Here is a 23,902-nt window from a genome sequence, read left to right as displayed (position 1 = left end):
TCTTTTTCGCACAGATTTCAAAATCTGCCAATATGCCGACTTCAAACCAGCATTCATTTTGTCTGTAAAATAGAATATAACAATTCCTCTACATGCAAACCTCCCCATCTGGCATGGAGCATCATTAAATGAACAGACCTCAAGCAGACGGAGCAGAGAGACATTTTGCTTGCAGCACTTAGTTTAAAAATAGTTCCAACTGCAATTTAAGTTTGATTCCATTTCTGCCCTATTGCAAAAATCAGTGGGGGGGATGTGACAATTATCCTTATTTTCACAACTGTGAAATGTCAACACATACACCTCTCCGGAAAAAGCAGAGCCTGTCATTTCAGGAGGGCTCGCAAAGACAGACAAGACGCTGTCTTTGCTGTCTGCCTTCGTATTGACAGAGACATTAATGAGGTAATGCAGCTTGGTTCTATTCTTGAGTATCTATGCAGTCAACAAGAGGAAGAAGTCAAAAGCAAATCAAAAGGTATCAGAATCATATATTTACCTGATGTGCTGTGAGTTGCATGTTTAATGAATGTATGCTTTTTGTCTTGGTAGCATTGAAACTATGTGATGAATTCTAATTTTGTGTATTTCTTTTTTAACTTGCAGCCCAGTGTCCTCCACGAATAGCTTGTCCTGGTGGTATTTACATACTGTGTATAAAACCTAATTAACATAATTTAACACATAATGTAATACCTCATTAACCATATTTCCAGCTGAGGGAAACACAATGGCGATGTGATTTGCTAATCACCACCACAGTCACTCTATGAATCAGCCTTAATTACCATGCTCCACATGTGCGTTGGGTAGAGCTGGTACCGCTGAGTTATGGATGTAAGTGGTGGTGAGTAAACCTTTTTCACTGAGGAATAATAAGTCTTTGAGTTTACAGACATTTTTTTCCAAGGTTGCCTTAATTCAAATAAATCCTAGTTCTAATTACTTTGACTCTCGTAATAGCCCTAAGATAATTGGGTTTAGGAAAGTAAAAGAGTCACGGATTTGAAATTGCTTCAATTTTATGACTCAACGTATTAGAATTGAACAACAGCTTTAAAAAAAAAAAAAAAAAAGAGCTTGGAAATCCAGTGTAATGCTTTTGTGGGAACTTAACATTCATAAATACAAATTTCTGCTTTCATCCATCTGTGATGCCTTTTGACACCAAATACTTTATTCTGTTTATGTGAAGGCGGATTGTTTTCAGAGCCGGGCCTGCTGGGTAGACAATGAGCATGCTGGGGAAACAGTGTGAATTCCTAATATTAAATTCATTTACTTGCTACCTGATGCTACCAGAGCTTGATCCAAGAGAATTATGATGAGCTCAGGCCTGTGCTATGGAAATTTTCAGACCAGTGCGGAACAAATTAGGTCTAAGGAGACCATCAACAAATTGCCTGTGAGCAAAGCACAGATGCATTGGAAAGAGACGCTCGCACGCCCAGTGCCATGGACAGAGATCTGTCATCACACACACACACACACACACACACACACACACACACACACAGACCATATTAGCAATGCCTTGTACAGAGTGGGCTTTGCATAATGGCTGCTGCACCTCATAAATGTGTTCAGTCCTCTCCTTTAAAATATTGGCCAAAGGGAGCACTGCAATCCCAGGTGAATACATGGTGACATTCGTTACTGAAAAAACCAGGAGGCAGGATCATCAGTGAAAAAGACCTGCTCACTGGTGCCCTGCTTTTTGTTGTTGTTTCAACTTTTCAACGAGACACTCGCTTTCCATCCCCAGTTCAGAATGTATAAAAAGACATAAAAAACATAAGAGGGACCGAATTATATATATATATTTTTACATGTGCCCACTGGTCAGTTGGTTGGTTTGTCAGTAGGATTACACAATAACTACCGATGGAGAATGTGTCTCGGCCTAGAATAGACCCTATAAACTTTTGGCGCTGATCCGGATAAAAGGAATGGATCCAGGAATGTTTTCTCACTTACTTTAACATTGCAAGATAGGGCATTTTTCTGAGGGAATAATGCATGGATCTGGAAGAAAAAAGTCTTGCATATTCAGGTGGCTGGTATCTATGAGCGAGTTCAATCCGATGGGGATCGTAGACCTGATGAGCTCAAATTACAGTTATGGTTGGTTTAAAATCTAGAGTGATACAGGGCTATCGAGTTTGTTATTGGATCAAATGGGTCTGTGGAAACTTGGCGGAGGTATGCGCTCTTAAGAATGCCATTCTAGTTGAAAACATGAGTCTCTATCTATCACAGAAACTTTGCATTGTACTAATCCAATGTCTTCCCAGAAACACCACCTCAGTTTCACCTGAATCGTTGCATGACATGCAGTTAATGAATGAATGGCATTTCCTATGGAGTTCATTGTGCCTCACGCAGAGATAACTCAGTGGTGTTTTCCTTAAATACTCTTTCCTAATGAGCTTCATTGTCTTTGTAGTCTTGTTTCCCTCCCTTCATCCTTTTGTGACTTTCATTCTTTCATTTTGAACTCCCAGTCCTGACTGCCTCTGACCCTGATCACTCACCTTTGCTACTTTTGTTCCTGTGCTTTCAAGATACAATTGTTTTCCTCTTCAGACTTTTTTTTTTTTTTCTCGAGAGCATTTTTTGAAGGGCCTTTGCTGATGCAGTTTCCAGTTATTCTTTTGGCTCTCTCCCTTAACTTGAATTGGCTCCGTTGGTCTAGTCTCGGCCTTGTGCCAAGAACCCGACTACCCAAGCCAGTGTGTGACATCAATGGGCCCTGTACAAGCAGCTCCTCCCTATGAATTCTCCTGGCCTGTGGCAGCCCCTTGATGCTCCCTTTATAATTCTCTGTGCGGTCAAACTGTGAGAGTAAACTGTCTCTGGCAGGTTGTAAATCAGTATGAAAAACAAAAGGGATGGGGAAGAAGGTGATAAGAAAAATTTAGAGGACAAAGGAGGGGGGAGGCGAGCGCAAACCTCCCGTCCGACTGGACAGTTTGGCAAGGGATGAAGACGTTCGCCTTCCTCTGTGTTTACAAGAAAAATCTGCTCTAAACAGACAGTCAAGAGCAGATAAGAGGTCTGTGTTAGGAGATCTCATGTCTACTTTTCTTCTTTCGTTTGATAACACATCCACTCATGTGCCCACATGAGAGCAGAATGTGTTAACTCTGTACAACATCCATTGCGTCACACGGATCCCGAGCCAAATTACTCCCACAAACCTCGTGCCACTTTACACTATTTTAGAAGATAACTTGAACAAACTCAAACATTTTGCAATGAAATGTCTCTTTCCCTCCTCTTCCACACAACATAATGTGTCTGGTTTTACTCTTCAGGCCTTATAAGATGACTGGGAGAAGCATTTCCCTCCTAATATGCTTTAAATCTGTTTAGTCATCAAACTTCCTTTTCTTCAAATTTCCAGTCCATTAAATATGCTGTAACACTGCAGTCCATTAAATGAGACTAAAGACTTGGCAAAAAGCAGCAATATTTATTCCAGTAACCCAGTCTGTGCGGGAAAAGCTCGACCTGCTTGCATAATGTTTGCACTTTTACTTAAAACTAAGTAAGGAAACACACCTCTTCCAGACCCAGGCGCCAGACACTAAATGTGTCTTTCTGCAACATCAAACCTAAACTTCAGTATCCTAAAATGTCAAATTCAGAAGAATTAAATCTGAAAGAAAAGCCCTCATACTGTATAAATCAGCTTAACTTGCTGGTGAAAGTTTCCCTTAAGAGAAAAATGATGACAGGATTCTCGAAAGCTTTCCAAGAAGAAACCGAAGGATTTATAGAGGTGATGGATTCAGGCATTGTATCGCACTATCCTGTGCTGGTGCCTGAGCCTAGACTGCACATAGCACATCTGCTTCCCTCCTCATAATCACTACCAAATGAGAAAGAATGGCCAACAGAGTGAAAAATAAAAAGAGACAATAGGCAAACAACAGTTGCTTAACACACGTTATGTGAAAGTACTACATAAAGAAGTCTAAGTGAGAACAAACAGAAGAAGCAAACAAACAGAGCACGCTGATAAAGAGATGACTAATGTGAGCTGACCGACAATGTTGGACAGTGAAAAATGGAGTCTGGCACAGCAATAACAACATATAGATTAAAAGTTTGCTGGAGTTACTTTCCGGTGTCATTCCCTAAAGCTAAAAGTTTCACAATCAAAAAGACCCAATACACTGTGTGCAATTATGGTCTGTGTTTGTTTAGCTGAAGAAAAAGGAATTTCTTTAAACTCACAGACAAACTTGTGGAGCTGGGTTGCCACAGAAGCCTGTTTAGCGTATCAGAAAAAGCTGTGGCACGCTGACAAAGACCATAGTTCTGTTGTGTCTGGCATCTGTTAAGGGTTAGTTAGTCATCCTGCTGATAAGGGTTGGACATGTTGTGTATGTGTTTACATTTCATAGCGTGGGAGGAAGGTTTTTTGAGAGGGCTTATTTATTTAAAGGTTAGGGTTGGAGTTTGTGCAACAACAATATTAGATGTACAACAACAATATTAACCAAAATAACGTGAAAAGAGTGCAGATTTAGCAATGGACAGCTAGAAAAATATGATTCAAAATTGATGCAGCAAAAAAATATTATTTTTGATCAACAGATTCTTCTTCCTTGTCAAAACCTGGAGCCTACAGACCCAACAGTGCATCTGAATGGATGACATTTCAGGCAGTGGTTCAGGTGTTATGCTAGCAGCAGCTAATTGAACCTTGAACCAGTGTGCCACAGAGGTCTGGTAAACTCACTTATTGACTCCATAATGCAAGATTTTCATATTTTTTAACCTGTAGCTCAAACCAGTGATGACTTAAGTGACATCACTTGAGGTGTTTTATTATATAGGACTCTCCCTGGAGCCACAAAAAGCTTTGTAAAATGTTGGTAACATATACAGTAGTATTTTCTAATACCTATAAACAGATTTTAATGTGTAAAATTGGCTCCCGCGTACCACCAAAATCATATAACATATATGTCGCTCCTTCCTCATCACCTCTTCTGACTCTAGTTTATCTGCTGACTCTATCTATTATGCACACTAACCTCTCATTAGGTCATTCTGAATCTGCCATATTTCTCCTGCCTGCCAACTAGCAGTGTTGAGTCAGCTCACCACATGATCCTCTCATCTGCCAGCTGCTCCTTGTTTGCGATTAGCCTCAGTATAGAAAGATGAGAGCTATCAGTCAACCTCTGCCAGCTTATCCATGTTGTCTTAGCATTCAAGCCGTTATATGCCTTTCCACAGCAGAGATTTTGACTCATCACAGTTGGAAAACCACATAACTGTTCCATCTAAGTGTCCCAGTGAACAATAGCAGGGCTGCAGTCAAATATTTTTCTTTTGCTTAGGCAGTTTCCTAACTGGGTAAAATGACCCATACGTATCTGACTGGTAGCCATGATAAGAGCTGGTCAAATTCTCTAAATGCTAAGGAAAGGTGCCACAGTGCTTCCTTTCATTTCTCCTGCAGCACAGATAACACTTACGATAGTATTATGAAAGGAAAGGCGATAATACAGGCCTCGTGTACTTGCAGTGTAACTCTCTTGGCACCAGGGTTGTCTTGTCTTTTAAAGTCCTTATGAATTCTCATGCACATCTTTCCTTGACCTCAGGACGAAGTATTCAGGAGGACATAGGACGTCTTTTTTTTTTTAACCATTCGACAGCGGCCAATGACCCTGAAACCAAAGCAGCTAAATGGAATTCAGTTTACACCTGTGCAAAAATGTGAACGATAAAAATATCTCCTGTAAAAACAGCTGCTTCTGTTCAGCCTGTCCATGTCCTTCTGATAATTCATTCAATCTATTTAAAAGGTTTACTTTTGTACCCTTGTCTCCACCATATTTCACCAGATTCTTTGGCTGTAATGACATACTGCATGCAATGGGACAGAGCTCCCAGATGTGAACATAAAAGAAAAATTGAATTCAAACATATTCCGTGTGTTTGTAACGATGAGTGACATGTTCTATTATCTGAGAAAGGTGTAAGATGCATAAAAGGGGAGCATGTGTGTAATGCATGAACTGGCAGAAAGCTTCTTACGTGTGACTGGACTTGACATATTGTACCGTCGTCCACTGAAAAGGATGATTAATTAGCTGATGAGAACACACCCATGACAGGCACTGGTATTGGATTTAAATGACAAGTGAGCTGAATTGTCAGCTTGACAGATAGCTGTGGCGTAGATTGTGCAGCATTTTAAATTTCTATGTTCGGTTGCGGTTCAGCTTTCCAATTATTATCTGGTCTGCTGAGAAGGTTTCATTTGCCTGCTGAATTTGACTGCTACTATGCATGTTAAGCAAGCAGTAAGGGTGCCGCATTTGTACTAAAAAAGTGACTTATATATTATCGTTCCCTGTCATGCAGATTTTTCACGTGTTCACATTTACATAATTAGCACTAGTAGCTCAGCAGCTCATTTGTATAACCTTGACATGCTTACCACGGCGGCAAAGTTCAGGTTAAGGATGTGGACCTCTGCCTTGTCCTCGCTGATGAAGCTGCTCCAACAGCCAATTTGCATCTCACTCATGTAGACCCACGGGCTGCCATCAACTTTCTTTGGATCACATGTCTGATGTGAGGCTGAAAGAGATCAAGCAGAAATAGTTAAGCAGTGTCAGCAGCATAAAATCAAGTTACACTACATAATCTCTTTCCTTGACCACGCAAACTACTGCATAGATCCAACAATGTGACAGATTCCTTGTCTGAAAGGAGCTAAATTTGTTAGTCGTCATTGTGAAAGCTTGTCCCTGGTCTCAGTGTATGGATGTAAATGTGTGGGTAGGACTACATTGTTTAAAAACCAATCTGCCGGTTTAAGTTTATCAGACGTGTCAGGATACCGGGCTGCAGTCATCCATCAAGCCCGCTCACTCTGCTCTCTGCTGCGAGCCTGCTATTTAACCTGGGGATCCGTGTCTCTAGAGGCTGAATTAATTGAGCCGAGGCTGTGCGGTCATGGATGAGGTTGGGTATAAATGCCTGGTGTTTGACCTGGGCTATGTGTGTCTGTGTATGTGTGTGTTCTATTATGTTACATTGGAGTGAGTGTGCGCATGCACACGCTCAGGATAACCTGTCTGAAGTTGGCGGGGACAAAATATTCTTCTGCAAACTTCCTCTTTCCTCAAGGGGAACAGTGGAGAATACAGTGTGAAGGGTCAGATGTCTTTTCTAACTCAATCAGGAATCTCTTTCCCGGCCCACCTCCCACCTTTTGCTGATTAGACATGAAAGGGTCTGACTGGGGCATCCTGTGGTATTGCAGTCCTGTTGGCAACTAGGGATGGGTATCCAGTAAGGACCAGAACTGAATTGGTATCCCCTGAATCATCAGTACCAAAATATTGATAACCTTCAAGACAAACGCTGTTGCCATCCGTATTTATGTAACATTCATTCGTTCTAACATACCACAGCAGGCATTTTCAATTTCCTATATATAAACCGGAAATCGATTGAAATGAGCTCACAACTTCGATCATCAAAGAAAAATATCAACACTTAAAAAATGGCACAGCTAGCTTATCGTACCAGAGGTACCAGAAGATCCTTATTTGATTTGTTTGGAAAGAGGAATAGAGGAAACCAAACTTTCTAACAGACTAAATTTCTATCTTTTCCTGTTTTTTTTGTTCAACCCCTGAAGGGTGGTATTTTTTTGATGAACTCTTGAATCTCTAGTTTTGATGAATAGTATTTGAACTTGCTAAACTAACTAACTGGCAAAAAAGCCCCCAGGATAAAGTCAAGCTGTTTTAAAATATCCCTGTCTGTTTTCTGTTTTTTTGGGGGGTTTTTTCAAATGTAAATGACAGATCAACTGATCAGCTGATCTTAACAAATCCAGATGAGAAAGTCTAACAAAGGGCACAGCCGTTAGTGCTAAAAATACATTGTGAATTGAAAATAGCATCAAATTGTGACCTTAATATCAGAACTCATTGAATCTTGTGTATTGACAATCGCGGTACCCCTACAATTTACTAAAACTTTAGTTTGCACCCTAATGGAACAATACAATACATACAACAAATACGACATTGTATGTATCTGACGCAGTGCAATGTGTTTAACTGCTTTAGCAGCACTGATGCTGATGAGCCAAACTAAAAAAGTGTCTCTCTTGACCTCGTCAAGTAAAGGTGATGCTCGTTATGGTTATAAAAATAAGTCTGTTGTTACGTAAGGAGACAATTATCTTCGGCTTCAAGCATTTCAAAATAATTTTCCTGATATTTTCCTTTATTTTCCTTGCTATGGATGTGAGTCAGCAGTCACAGTTTTGTCAGTGGATTGCACAAGTCAGACGCCAAAGTCCAACCCGTTCTCCACTGCTAGAAGAGGTAAAATGACAGTGGAAAAAAACAGCAGAATGTATCAGGGCTGTCAAAGTTTAAGGTAAAGGATTTTTTTCTGGAGTCCAGTTGGTTCAGGTATGCTCTGTAGCAAATAGCTGGATTTACTCCTCAGGATGAAGCCTTAAAGCCACCCACCTCTCATGGGATCAGTCAGAACTACTCTGTCCTGCGCCTTAATATTAGATAAGCCTATCTACAGTAAGATGAATATAAGCAATATACGCTGAAGCATCCACCGTGCATGCCTCAATCACCCTCAAAACAGCTGGTCCTGAGGCACATAAGCGAGCAAGTGTGATATCATGACAGAAACAACTAATTTAGTAAGCAAATGCTGCATGACATACCGCTCCACTGACTTTTATGATGTATTTGGTCTGTTTACCCAGCAGGACGCAATCCCTCAGAGAGGAGATGTGGTGTAAAAGGAACTGATGAGAGAGAAAGAAAGAGGAACAGAGAGGGAAGAGTTAAAAGGAAATTGCAAAGTTTGGAAGGTCAACAGGATGTGCCTTATTTAGAAGCGGCACTAATCAAAGACCTTGGTTGAGGCAATGTCATCACTCGCCGTTGAGCAGAATGGACAGAGATAGAGATGAAATGGGATAGAAAGTGATGAATGCAATGAAACACAGGGAAAAAAAAGGGAGCTTGAACATGTTACATAATCAGCTCTTTTTCCTGTTTTTGTTGTCCCCCACAATGAAATCTGGTTGGTGTTATGGACTCTTATTCATTTGTTCAATTCATAAAACCCCTGACCCACGATACCACTGATGGAAAATAAGCGCTAATGGGATATTCTTTTAATTGGATCACTGTTGTGTAATTTTTTTAGAATTAGCTTTATCTTTCGTGTGTGTCCCCTTTTCTGTGGGAGTCAAACTGCCCTTTCGTACTATTTTACAGTCAAATCAAGGACACATTTGTCACTAATTAGGGGATCGAGGGGGCTGTAACATTCTTGGACCAGCTTCATGGCTTCTTTTTCTGCTGCAGCTTTTCTTGCAAATAAAGATGGAGAGCCATCCATGCTTCTTTGCCATCTCTTTTTCCCTCCCTCACCAAAGAGGTCAAGGCTGGTTTCCTGTTATTCTGGCCCTCTCTGTTGATGTCTGTTGCTCAATATCCACATCCATAAAGTTGTTTCTCTCTTGTTCTGCTGTGACAGAGTCAACGGCCCATGACTGTCGCCCGAGAGGTCTCGATATAAATCAAACTGACTGCGTAAGACTGGGCGCGTGTGTGTGTGAGTGTGTGTGTACATGCATGTGTCACTGGTCTCCTCTTTACGAGTCACTAAAGGATATGAAGAACATTCATTTTGCCCTCTTGACCCCGGAAATGCCAATGGCCTCGCTAAGCGGTCTGCTGGTAAATGAGGTATAGAAGAACGATTCCATTCCCTGTCCTCTTTATCTACTTATATCAGTCCCCTGCATTTCCCATTCCATGAGAAGGCATGTTTATGGATGCTGGTGATTTCCATTTAGATGTTAGGTATAAGGGGGAGATGTGATAGAAAACATTAGGAGGCATAAGGGAGGGCAGAAAATGGCCTCAATTCATGAAAAGTGCATATAATCAGATTTGATCTTAAAGTCTGTGTTAATTCTTAATGCAAATTCCATTTCCGTAATTACACACATATTAAATTGGCATCAATGCCTAAGTAGACTCCTGCTAATTACCGTATTAACAACACTATATAGCCAAATTACCAGACTTAATAGGCACTTTGTTTTAACTGAAAACGTATTAAACATATTATAGCAAACTGATCAAATGCTTATAAAATTAAGGCCAAAAGAGTGTGCAGCCAAAATCAATAATGGACAATTTGCTGTTAACGAAGCAGTCTTCAGAGAAAGCCCATTTTTGTGCCAATACCTGGGAGTCGTGAAATTACAGCATGGTGTGCTTCAAACTGCCCTCTGCAGCTCTGCTCGTCTGCAGCACCCTGGAGTCACAACTAACAAGGAGAGCGAGTGCTCCCATCTGGTGACTTCACATGTCCAGGGTCTGTCTGCTCTGTCTTTCCTGACCCTCCAGGGCATTCCTCAAAAAGATAGGAGACTAGCTCACCAAATCACAGACATCCGTTTTCCGCATGTGTTCAGTTGTGCATAGTACCATTAAGACAGAACCACTACTGTGACCATTTTAGGGCATATTAGGGTCAGCTTGACATTAACTATGTTCTGCTTCCATCAGTCAATTTTGCTAACGTCAGCATGTTAGCAAAAGTGGGAACTGCAGTTCAGTCTTATTGATGTGGAGCTTACCCTCATAAAGTACAGCTTACATCGACAGAGTCCAGTATAGAGCTAGTATTTACAGTAATATTGTTGTATTGTTTAGTCATTCCCATTCCCCCATCAACAACATCCCTCTTAATGACTCTTAGTGTGCGCATCAAAGGGTGTCTCCATTGTCTCAAAATTTAAACCAAGACACTGAAAAAAATGTAATTAATCCAGGTTGCCAACCTGAACATCCTAAATTAAGTTTCACTGCCCATAATTATGCACCATAGGTGCACTGAGGCCAGTATCTGTGCTTGGGCATTGATGGAGTCTTGGTGATTAATCATTATTAGGGATCAAAGTAAACCTACACAGTGCTGACATCCTGTACTTCTTCTTCTGCTGCTTATTGTCCCTGACAGAAACTGCTGTGATATGCAAATTGTTACAGATGCAGTACACAAAACTTCTCTGGAAGACTCCAAAAATGGGACAAACAAGAGGATTCCCGGACTGTCCAATAATCGCATAAACGAACATGTATATTTCAAAGTTGGGTGACCAGATGACGAGATGATTATACTTTTACAAATGCTTGTGGGCGCCCATGGTGGCATTAGTGAGGCCAAGATGTTATGTAGCTTATATGAGCAGTGTACTCACGTTTCCATCCCACAAAAATGACATTATGCTCACAGACCATAATTAAGGATTGCATTCACATTGTTACACACCATGTTAACATTATGGTGCTAAGAAAAATTGAAAAGTGAGAAGTCACATCATAGTTCTTGGAAATGATACACTGTGGCTCCTGACTGTCTATAACCTCACAAAAAGCAGAAGTTCCTAAATGTTAAGGCACAGTTACTGTATATGTAACTCAGTATACTAACACTTCTTCTTTTAAAAATATATTCTGGAGTGTCAGCATCTCATCGGTCAGCAGAAATTAAAATGACCTCAACAAAATTTTTAAATGAAAGAACCAAACAAGAAGTGACTTCTTGGAATAGGCTCATTTTGTCAATAAAATAACAGCACTTGGAAATTTGGACTTGCTGGATTTTAGATTGTTTGCTGCAATTTGCTGAGGTTATGTTTTCCACATTTACAGTGTTTTACAGCCTATGTGCAAATGATGTATTTGATAGAAGTGGTGTATGAGATTTGCTGTTAGCGCTACCGCCAGGGCTGTTTATGTTAGCCTGCTACGTCTGCAAGTAAATTAAACATTTCGAGAGGTGCCAGCCTGTCTGTACCAATGCTGCCTCATCTTTGAGCATCGGTGCTGTGCCGACATCGCAGAGTACTGACAGGCAGTGGCGAGGCCTTGAATTTTAAATTTCTATCACACCTTAACTAAATGTTGATTTAGATTCAAGGGATTGACTACCTGCTGCCCAATAACTAGCGGCCTTTTTCACTCCCTAGGCGACCAAGCAGGCCAGCTTGATTTCATACCCTGTCTGTCATGGCCTCCCTCATTGTAAGTCACGGTGGAGAGGAGCATCAGCTACTTGCCTACAGTTTAGATGCAAAATGAATTCCTGTACAACTTGAAGCCAGAAGGCATGGCTGCTTTAGAAAGAGAGAAAAAAAGGGAAAAAAAAAAAAAAAACAGAAGGGGAAACCCTGACAGCAGACAACGTCAAGACCAACTGTCTCCCTTGGTCCCCCGGGGTCGAGTAAACTGTTTGTGTCCAGGGTCGGACGACGGAGTCATGATGGGGAAGGGGGAGGGAGGGGTCAGCGGTCCTATCAGAGTTAGTCGGAGAGGGAAAGGGGAGCTTCAAGGCTGGCTCGAGTCTCTCTCTGGACTTCACATACACACACACATACACACACACACACCTATTGTCCCTGCGTTTCCGCAACTGCAGATTGAGGCCTGACCATCCACAGGAAGGTAAACAAGCTCTTATCAGTGCTCTGCAGGGGCCTGCACTGTCCCCTGGCCTCTCACCCCTGCATACTACACATTACGCACACCATGCAACACACAAGCTTCCTGACCATCTCACCTCCCTCTCCCGAATCCCGAAATTCTATCAAAAAGAATTTTGCTGATTAGTCTTGTCAGTTTTAATGGCTTGAGACTTTTCGTGTGAGTGCCAAGTCCTGCGTCCAATGTTTGCTGGAGAGGAACTGAGGATGTGATAGCGGGTCTGGAGACAGCCTGTCTTCACACTAGCTCTGTTTACACCTCTGGGAGCCATTCGTCCGTCGTCTCATCATTGTCGGAAGCCAGCTGAACAACAAGTCCAACAGTGGCGTATGGAAGGTCTATGGCTCACTTCCGCCGTTATTCCCTCACTGACTTTATGCCCAGTCTGCTGCTAGTAATTAGCCACTCCATATTATTTGTCAAGCTGTACCGATTAGTCGGATAATCGATTAGTCAGTCTAAAGAAAATTACTTGCCAACTACTTTCATAATTATTCGTTTCAGTCATTTTTCAATCAAAAATATCAAATGTTTGCTGCTTGTCTTTGTCATTAATGAGAGTAAATGAAGAATTTTTTGGTATTTTATGGACTAAACGATTAATCATGAAAATAAACTGCAGATTAATTGACGATGAAAATAATTATTTGATGCAGATACATGTGATCATATGAGATGTGGTTCTTTGTAAGCAAGCAGCAGCTGTAGGCATGAAAAATAAACCATCATTTTTAGGCGGATGCTCTTGGGTGATTTGTTTTATTCCAGACACCATCAGTTACTGGATAAAATGTGTCTTTTCCATTCACTTATGTGGTTACTTTTTCCTCCAATACGCTGACAGAGCACTAGCAAAACACAATTAATCATCTGAGTGTTAATTGGCGGATAGACAGACTAATTTAGCAAGTTTAATGCTAACTGCGAGCAAACCGCAGCAGATTGAAGCGTTAGAGATTCATTGCACAGTGGTTGCTCCCAATCATTCAAGATTAATGTAGCCTTGCACAACATATGCTTCATGTAGAACCAACACAGATTAGCCCGTTTTTCTCGACTGATTTTTGCCAGTAAATATTAATGCTTTCCGACATGAGGGCGGCATACTAATGAAGGCGCTGTTATTTTTTTTAATATACATATTTAAAGCGAGCGAAGTCAAAGGTACGTGTTTCAAGTGTAAACAAGAGAGGCGACACACCACCAAAGTGCACTACGTGGGATCAGAGAAGCGACGACTCCCACATCGATTGACGGCTCTTTTAAAACTCCCACGCCAGACAGACAGCCAAATATTTGACTGATGCCGTTAGCTTGTTCACATCAAAAAAAAGACGAATTTTCTATTATGACCGGTTGAGAAGCACAAAAATTATATTATTAGTATGATTCCTCTGTAGTTCAAAGAGTACAATTTTATTCATAAAGCCAACTTTAAATTTATATGGTCACATAAAACTTACTGGGCTTCTACGAGCATAAACGTTTTTGATTTATCTCATTGAGAGATCTATGAGATGGCTTCAAGTTTATGATTTCATTTTCACTGTTTAACTAATGGAAGTGTCTCGACTAGGGAGAGTTGTTTGACAAGTGTAACTTTATTCCCTCCAGAGTCTGTGAAAAGATTATTAAGTATCCCGTGTCTGACTGCTGGATTTGTTGTAGTTATAGTGTATGAGCAGATTAAAATAATCTGTCAGATGTCTTGAGGCTTTTTTTTTCTTCAAGTCACATATTCCGCTTTCTGACATATCACTGATACACGAGCAAAATGAAAAATCCAATGTCCAAGGGTTTTTCTCATTGCATCAAACATACACACAACGTGCGCACACAGACACACACAGAGACGCACACAGTCAGACATCAGAGAGTGATTTCAGCTCTCCGAATACAGATTGACCGGTGTGGCACCTGAATCAACAGGAAAACTACCCACCCAGTGCTTGAATCAAAAGGTTCTGCCATGATAAAACACTGAGCTGCACACAGCACTGACCATTTTAGAAATCAGGTTATGTCTAAGCAGAAAGATCGCATGTTGTCCTACAGAAAAATGCCATGTAATTGCATTAACATTTACCAATTTTGGTTTTGCAGGCATTTCTTAGGCCAACAGAAATGTTCAAGCAAAGCCGCTTTCTTCATACGTATAAAATCATGACATGAAGTGTTTCACAACATTTTAGGTGAAGACATTTTGTTCATAGCTAGTCTGCCAGGGACTGATTAAGTGGGTGATTCTGCCCTGCATAACATTACCCTCATTAATCAAAGTCACTCGTGAATAACGTTTTTTAATAAAATGAAGACATGCGATTTAAAACACTTTCCTGTTTTGCCAAAGATCCAAAACCCTCCCAGAAGTCTCTTTAACCCTGCACCTTTGACTTAGAGTCATAGGTGAGTCCGCTGACCATCAAGAGTTTTCCATCCGATTTCTATCCCAATGTACAGGTACATTTCCTGCGTTTGTGCAGACCCCAGCGTTGACCATTGGCAGACAGACCTTAAGATAAGAGTACATAATGCCATGCCTTATCTGCGCAGACAGCGGGCATGTTGACATGAGCACAAGTGGTCGCCATGCTGACGAGGCGTTTATCTTGCCCACGACTAATGAGCCATTCGGTGCTCGTGCAACTGCATAATGAAAAGCTCTGAGCCAGAGGGCGCAAGAAGTTGTCGTCACACAGTGAAGATAGTCAGAGAGGAAATTCAACGGTAATTAAAATCAATTTTTGAATGTAGGTGATGTAAATTCCGATGGCATGATTAACCAGAATAAGGCTGGTTGGTTGGTTGGTTGGTTGGTTGGTTTTCAGCAGGATTATACAAAAACTACTGAACAGATTTCCACAAAACTTGGATGGAGGATGGGTCTCAGCCCAGAGTAGACCCCATTCACTTTTGGTGCAGATTGAGATAAAGGGGTGAATCCAGAAATGTATTCGCACCTTCTTCAACCTTGCAAGATTTTGGACATTTTTGTAAATTTCTTCGCAAATAATGCATGGATTTCTAAGAAAATCAGGCTTATTTTGGTGGCTGGTACCTGTGAGTCAGTACAATTTGATGCAGATCCTAATAAAAACCTGGATTTAGCAGATTTAATAAAGGCTTGATTGACTTAAAGGAGACTGTTGGGCCTTGGCGGACGTATGCACTCTACTGAGTGCCAATCTAGTTGTTTTGAGGGGGGGGTTGTTCTTTTTTGGATGTTTATCACTCTGGGTGGTTGATCGCAGCAGCAATCATAAAGCTGGTCAACCTATTGGTGTGCATGATATAGCCTATAAATATGGGTGTGGTTTTTCAAATATTTTCTCCTGATGAAGATCAAAGTAAGATTAAACCGTTCAACTCTTGTGGCATGTAGTAAGTGTGCAGGCGTTATCTTTTTCATTTCAGAAGCAGGAAAGATGCAGTGAGGAGCCATAATCTGGAATCTGATCTATGATGGTGAACATTTTAGATTCCTGAACTTTTCACACATACTTCTGCACTGCTTTAAGAACCGACTATTAAAGCAGCGCTGGTGTGCCATTTAGAATAAGATAGGTCCAGTTATGTAACATGGAGGTGAAGATCAAACAATGTATAAGGTATAAAAATGAAGGGTTATCGTTTTGAGATTTTAAGAAGTTGTCGTTTCTGTTTTCTGCACGGAGACACTGTCTTTACACAATTTAATAGAAACCAGTGTTTTTGCAACGACAGCCAAAAATGTGTTTCTGGTAAAAGAAAGTGAAGAAAAAAATAGGGAGATATCACAAAAGAGCTGCTGAGTGTGCAGCAGATTAGCCAGAGTCCCTCTAAAAGAATAATACTGACACGAGAGATTGCAGGATTTATCTGGCTTTTCACCTATTTTCAATTATTCACAATATAAACTGAAAAAAAATCCCAGGTTTATTTCAACATTTAAAACAGAAAGAGAGCTACCAATACTAAAAACAAATCCCCCCCTTAGCATTATTTATCACCACTGAGAATTACATGCCATTCAACTGTGTTGCTTTTGGGATGCCACCAAAATCATTATGTATGTGGCATATACATAATAATTGCTGAATGCTAGAACCATCTCGATAAACGGTTAGCTAGTGAAAGTCATGTGGGAACACGCAGAGAGGAACATAGTGTTAGTGAGGCTCTCTCGCACTGCATTCTGTATTCAAACAGAGGAAAAGCAAGGCAGTCAGAAATGGATTGTTATTTGGGAGGGGCATAACACTGGAGGAGATTGAAATCGGTCTGAGGCAGCGACAAGTGGTCGCGTCTCCCTGCCACCCAGTCTGACTGCAGGCTGAGCTGGCTCACTACAGTAAAACAGGGGAAGTGGACTGTTTTGACTCTCAACGCCATTTTTAACATGACGTTTTTTCCTTTTTTTCTTTTGCTTTCGACTTATTCCACTACAGCATGCCTTCTGAGAAACCTTTGTCATCTCTTCCCATTTATTTTTGCTTTGTAAATCCCCCAGATATGTGGTGTTCTGTCAGTGTGATAAAGTCGTTTGTTAGTTAAGATAATGTATCATTCTCCTTTGTGTAATTACTCATAGTCTTTTATTTTCACTTTTTCTGACTTATAATTTAACTGGGTCTCCGTATCTCCCCGGCTTTATCTCTGTCTTGTCCTTTTTCCTATCTCTCTGTTTTAATCCCCTATTTACTTCTCTCTCCCCACATCTTCCCTCTGAACTACTTATCTGCTCTTTGACAGTCACATAAATTTGACCCCCCACTCCCTTACTGTCTCCATGAATCAGTCTTTATGAATTCTGTTATCTCTGTTTGTCTGTCTGTCTGTCTCGCTCCCTTTCCCTCTCCAAGATTCATTTTCAGACGGCCCTCCCCTCCTTCTCCCGCGGCTCGCTAATCACTTTTGTGCTTTTCCTTCAGCCCGTGGAGGGAGACTCTGGGGTAGGCTGAAATGCAGCAGGAGGTCTGGCAGTTAACATCATGATGCCTGGCTCCCACTGGGAAAGTTGTTGCAGCAGGGGGCATATTCAACACTACTTCCCTGCCAGGAAATGCCAGGCACACAGTGGATAAAATCGCTGAATACAAAGACTGCAGCCAGACGCATAGATAATTGTTAATGTGTCCAACTGCTTCAGTCAGCTTAAGTGGTAGCGCTTATTGTGGTTGCCATTATAAAGTGGTCTGGATATCATATGAAAGTCTCTCCTATGGATGTACTATGCAACCATCTTCCATATAATAAGCAGCTCGGCACACAGAAGCTTAGAATTTCCATTTTGATTTCCTTTAAGACCCATCAGCACGGCAACGGTAGCCGAGAAAAATACATAAAGTATACTAAAATTCTACCTCAAACGGACGCCCCACTGACTTTATGCATGAAGATCAGTTCACTCATCACGAGGAGCACTAATTAGCCTGTGAAAATGGTTACATAATGTCTTCTGTGTCTCTGGAGGGGCTTTGTCAAGTGTGAGAAAATAACTCTGATGATGTCATCGGAGTTATCTCGGCTCGGACTTGGAGACTATACATTTATAACGGAAAGCCTGTGTATAATACACTGAGGATGTATGGTTTGTTTAACATGGGCATTCATCAGGCAGAGAGGGTCTGATAAAAGACACTGTACAGTTGCATTATGGGAATGTTAGTTGTTTTAGAGCTTGAACTGTAAAACAAACTAAAAGTCTTGACTATTCTTTCTTAATCTGTCCCCCAACTATGGTTGAGGAAATCGCTGCAGTAACCCTTTCAGAGATGTCTCAATGTATTTGGAAGTGAATCATGTACGTTGCCCTGGCTGAGGCAGATGTTATCACATCCATAAGGCACCAAATTAAATAAATGCCTTAAATGCCTTAAAACGGAATACAGTGCCAGGAAAGTGTTGCAACTGCCTAGGAGCCTTGAACAAATAGAGTGAAATAAACAAGATTTCGAAGAGTAACATCCAAAAGAAGAAAAAAAAGAAAACAGACAGAAGCCAAGGACAAAAGGTAATCCTTCAGCATGTTTTATTAAAAGGAAGGAGGAAGGAGAATGAATACCACTTTTTCCGCAAAGGAGTCAGCTCCTGTATGATCCTAGCACAAACAAATACCCCCAGTGAAATGACTAGAGGGATTTAGACAAACAGAGTAAACCTAAAGGCTAGACAGGTTTAAGGCCTTCAAAACAAACTGCAACATTTTAAACACAATTAACCACACAGGGAGGCAGTGTGGTGGAACTAAGACCAATGTGATGTTGTCCGTCTCGCTGGAGCCTGACCGAAGCCTGTCCAGAGATTACGGATGAGCTGTAAACCAGAAAGACGGACCTGACTGATCCCAACGTAGAGGAAGCTTTAATAATCAAGGTGCTGGGTGAAGCAGGGGGGATATATTCTAGGTTCGAAATGGAGCAAGAGCTGATGAAAACGGGATCTCGTTGTCAAATTAAGAGCTGTTTCTTGGTGATTGTTTGAACTGGGCTAACAACATAACCACAGTTTCACTCAAAGTTCACAGGAGAAGGCTGTTTAACATCCAGCATTTCCCATCGACCTTAAGAGTCTGTAAATGTTGCAGGATTGGTCAGATTGTTTGTAAGATCGTGGAAGTTTATCTCGGGCTGCATCAATAGTAATATTTCCAACTATAGCCATGAAAATAATATATTACTGACAAACTATTGCCAAGTAATATGATACTGTTGCACAAGATGCACAATAACAGTTCCTCCATTAATCAGCCTGTCATCACTCTGCATCAGTCCAAAAATTAATAAATACATGACAAAAGCCATGTGGGTTGCTCTAAGGACGAATCAAGTTTCCAGTTTCAGGAAATGAAGCAGATGAGTTCCAGACTTGGACTTAAACATCATCCTCTGGCTTTAATGAGTGTTTGTGGTTAGAATAATATTTAAATAATGCTTTTAGACATCACCAAAGGATTTCAAAGCTTGACATCACGGGGGTGATGGAAGGTCAAACATATAAAAAGTTTCAGTAAAGCTAAAGCTCAGTTAATACACAATATACCATGTCTGCAACTTGCCAAGAGTGTCATGGGATTTGCCGCAGGCCTCAGGCAATTTACTTTTACTTTTTCAGTGTTTACTTCTTCTTTCGGAGAACTTTCACATCATTTCTGCTCCCACAGCCGCACACAGCTGGCGAAGACCCTTTTAAACAAACAGACCTCGAATCACACTGAATATAATAATACATGGGAGCTGTAGTATTTCACAGCCCCTTATTTAGTCTGGGATTGTGCAAATTTGATTTCCTATAAAGTACACTGATGGCCTCAGTGTGTCACACCTAATGTTTGTGCTTCATTTGCTCCGACAACAAAGCAGGACTAAACCCAGGAGACAACATCAGAGAAAATGACAAATTAATACGACAATACTGGACTGCATAATGATGAATAAACAACGGCTGAGACGGAGGAACTCATACATGTCACACCAATGTTTTGATTAATGCTTCAACATTCGGTACACAGGGTCAGAGTAACCATGCTGTCTGAGAACAGTGTCACAGCTCCCTCTGGGTCTAAACCTAAAGCTTGCAGTAGCAGATGCACAAATAAGAAGAAGAAGAAGACGAAGTCTTTGCAACCTCTTTCAAGACAGAAAAAAAATGATAGCGGATTTAGGACTGTGTGTCACAGGGGCAATTAAAGCCGAGCTAAACAGCTCCTTACAGACTCCACCAGCAGACAGCGAGACCGGTCCCCTGCGGTGGAAGCTGCGTGAGGTCAACTCTACACAAGTCTGCCAGTTGGCCAAAAAATACCCCTGCATCCCTGCCACCAGCACCCCTGCTGAGAGGGTGTTTAGCACTTGTGGCAATACTGTGATTTGTCATATAGTAGGTCAGCACAGAAGCCAGATTCAGCGACTGGGCTTGTTTTTCCGGCACATACTCTTTTAACAGTGATGTATGCTCGCCAGGGCCATTTCACCGTATTTAAAAAGCAAGTTGGAAATGCCAACTTGCTTTTTCTGATCTATGTTTCTCGACACGCAGAGTTAGTAAAAGGTTATTTGTTATTTGTTATTTTACCTTCAAGCGCAGCATTGAAGAAATGAACACAGACGACCTCATTTTGCTGACAGTTGATGTCAAATCTGTGTTACACAACAGCAGGGTGCATTCTGCTTTCCTGTATGGCATTTAGAGTCTGAGGGAAGTTGTACTTGTACATATGCACTCAGCTATCAAAATACTCTTGCAACAGAGTTTTCATATGTTATAATTTAGTGGGTGCAGTTTGTCTTTAGCTGCAGAGTATACCTGCCACATTAGAGTTGAAAAAGTTCAGTAAATCTCCAACAGATGTCAAACTACATCTTCCTCCTGGGAAAAAAAACTAAAACACTCCTCACTTTTGATACAGACATTTTCTTAAACCATATCAGTAGATTTGTAATATTACTCTGAAGATATCTGCACAAAACAATAAATAATTTAGCATTGTTTTATTACTTGAAAAACCATGTGGCCACCGCAAAGGCCAGATTGCTGCAGGGAAGTGAGAAGCAAACACCCCGAAGCAGCAGCAGCATTGGTAAGAGTGTGAGGCTGGATTACTGCCTGAGGGCATGGGGAGGGTCTCAGCTCCCTTTGCCACCTTGTATGGATTACAGGTTTGAGTTTGCTGTGGGCAGCCACGGGCAGTCGGTGGAGAGAGCGTCTGAGGGGGCCAGCCGAGGAAGATCACATATAAATCAGTCAGTGCCCCCACGTGTTTTTCTGGTTTCTTCTGCCTGGACTGTCTTCCAATAAATTATTCTTTATCGCTAAAATCTGAAGAGCTACATGAACAAATACGTCCCAAAATGACTCAGTGGTTTCGTCTGAATGCCATTTGGAGCTATATATGTTTTGGATTCGGCTCTTGTGTTATCATATTTATTTCCCAACTCTACTGTTAAGATATTGCATGATGTATAATCGTTGAGTTACTGTAAGAACAAACTAGTTTTCGAGCCAAAGAGATTTGCACATAACCTCTCTCTACAGACTGGTTGTAAAAATCCTGATTTAGTGTGCAAGAGGAAAACACCAGAGCATATATAATATTCTTTTATGTCTTGAGGATAAAATGATCTCAAAACCCAGGACAGGACAAGATAAACATCTGTCTTTGAGCTTTACATTGACAGAAATATGCCCCAGGGTGCTCAAAATTCACTACATCTAATGACATAGAGTTTGTTGTCTTAGATCACACACTTCAATAAAAGCATGTTTTGGCATGAAATCCAGTAAACACTAGATATCTAAATTTCAAACCACTACACATCAGCAGGGTAGGCTTACCAGAGACTGCAGCAGTGATGCACAGAAGCAGGGCAAACCGCGCCATGTGACCCTCCATCTCTGTTAAGTTTGAGTCTTGAGGTGTTGGAAGAAGCTGAGTCTTGGTCTCTGGGGTGTGAAGTGCTGAAGGTTGAAGTGTCCTCGTCTAGTTGCAGAGCGGCGATGACTGTGACAGCGGAGGAGCAGACAATTCCAGTCTTTAAAGGTCGAAAAGGTGAGGAAGAAACAAGAGGAAAGGCAGGAATCAGTGAGGAGATGTGATGATGGCTGATAAGGATGTGATCAGCCGCCAGTCTCGTACCAGAGAGTGTGTTGTCTGGCAAAACTACCTCCTGTGTCACGAAAAGGTTACAACACACATTTATTCTCGGATGAAGTAACTAAATAATTGAGAACACATGGGAGGTGTTGCTCAAATGTCTTAAATTCCTTCGGTGGGATGACGGGATTGTCCTCCTGAGACAAACCCCACAATATTTCTGCCTGTCTTCCTGGTGCACAATGAGGGTCTGGACCCAAAGGGTTATCTGGTGGTCACTAACTTCTGGCCCTGACTGTTTCAGGAAGCACTACGGCATCGCTTTCTTTAAATAATACCACAATGCCGAGATCAGATAAGAAGGAGACTGCTCTTGTTATATGATTCATATAGAGGGGAAAGGAAGAGCCTGTGTAAACTGTTTATGCACCTCCATAGGAAAACAACAAGTCACGTTATTTCCACCCAGACTTCTTACTGTAAGAGGGAAATGTCTCTAACTAGCAACAGAATTAATAAAAAACTGTACTTGGAAATAAATAAGACAGGCTTCATTTGTTAAACAAGTCCTCTAATAAACATGATAATGGGATTAATGATGCGTTCAAGATCACCACCCCCTGCAATATCAAGCACCATTTACTGTTATTTAACCTTCGCATCAGCTAGTCAATTCAAAACGAGACATTAAACTGACTTGTCGGGGATTAAAGGAGTAACTTATGGGTAAGTTACTGCCCTCTGGTTTGACTATCAGGGAAATAAAACATCGCTCAGGCAATGCGAAAGTGAAAACAGAGTTGTAAATCCCAGGACGTACCTTTTTTAGATAGGGTGGCTTTCTCCAATAATGTAGGCTTTATAATCCGCGGGAGAGCGTGTGGCTGCTTTCAGCGATGTAACGTGAACGATGTCAGGACTTTCCCAAGTTTTTGTGCTGGCTGGGCGGTGCAGATTTACTTTAGTGCTCCCTCCCACCACCGGCCGTTTTTTCTCTTTTTTTTCCTTGTCAATGCTGCCCCTGTCAAAGCATTGTCTCCTCTGGTCAACACAGAGTATATTAATAATACGTTTAAATATCGGGTTTTATATTAAATCACATAGGCCTAACTGTTTAGCTGTAGTTATCTATTGGTATAGTTTTATGTCGTTTATTGAGGAAGGGGTATGCAAACTAATAAAACAAGTGGTAATATATGATTGAAAATGCCAGAATTAGCCAAAAGCCTGTTTTTCAAAGGCCTTTCAAAATATTTTTTGGCTTTTTATTTTCACAGTCTTCAGTAGATGGCCTACCTCTGAGTTACCTGTCTTTGAGCTGTTTACCTTAGCCGCCCGAGCAAAAATGCTAAACTCATGACATAGCTAACGCTCTTTACCTTTTTGGAGAACACGCAAAGTAGCTAATAAAGAAATTTAACTTGTACATTTTACAAAATACACTTTCTGGCTTTCTTGACAAGAGTTGGCTAACATTAACTCTAAGTGAGAAGATCAGTATCACCCCAATATCTGTCCGTTAGCTAAATAAAAAGCTATCGCTTAGTTTCATGTTACAGTAGTTAGCTTTTGAGCTAGCAGAAGCAGGGAGAATTTTAAAAAACAACTGAGCTACCCTGGCTCTGTCGAAAGATTAAAAAAAAAAATCCCAGGTCGACTTTAGTTACAAACTATTCTCACTAAACTTAACTTTACAACTTGCACATTTATCAATTTATAGAAAACGTGTATATTAATTGTGTAGTAG

At 41.0% G+C, this 23,902-nt stretch overlaps 1 protein-coding gene across 2 annotated transcripts in view; it reads right to left on the bottom strand.

Annotated features, from left to right (window-relative positions):
- eng (endoglin) overlaps positions 1-23,211 on the bottom strand; it is a 44,101-nt gene extending 20,890 nt beyond the window's left edge. The window contains exons 1-3 of one of the 2 annotated variants that reach the window (XM_084383901.1): positions 22,976-23,211; positions 21,897-22,093; positions 6,467-6,609 (exon numbers count right to left, since the gene is read on the bottom strand). In XM_084383901.1, the coding sequence (XP_084240027.1) occupies positions 6,467-6,609; positions 21,897-21,954 (201 nt within the window). In that variant the 5' untranslated portion in view covers positions 21,955-22,093; positions 22,976-23,211. The remainder of the gene's footprint in view (positions 1-6,466; positions 6,610-21,896; positions 22,094-22,975) is intronic. The other variant, XM_084383902.1, reaches the window with a different exon arrangement.
- Positions 23,212-23,902: the final 691 nt, after the last annotated feature.

Source organism: Pagrus pagrus (assembly GCF_965226575.1).
Source record: "Pagrus pagrus genome assembly, chromosome: 19".
In the NCBI taxonomy this organism is placed as follows: Eukaryota; Metazoa; Chordata; class Actinopteri; order Spariformes; family Sparidae; genus Pagrus; species Pagrus pagrus.
This window is presented reverse-complemented; position numbering and strand designations above follow the sequence as displayed.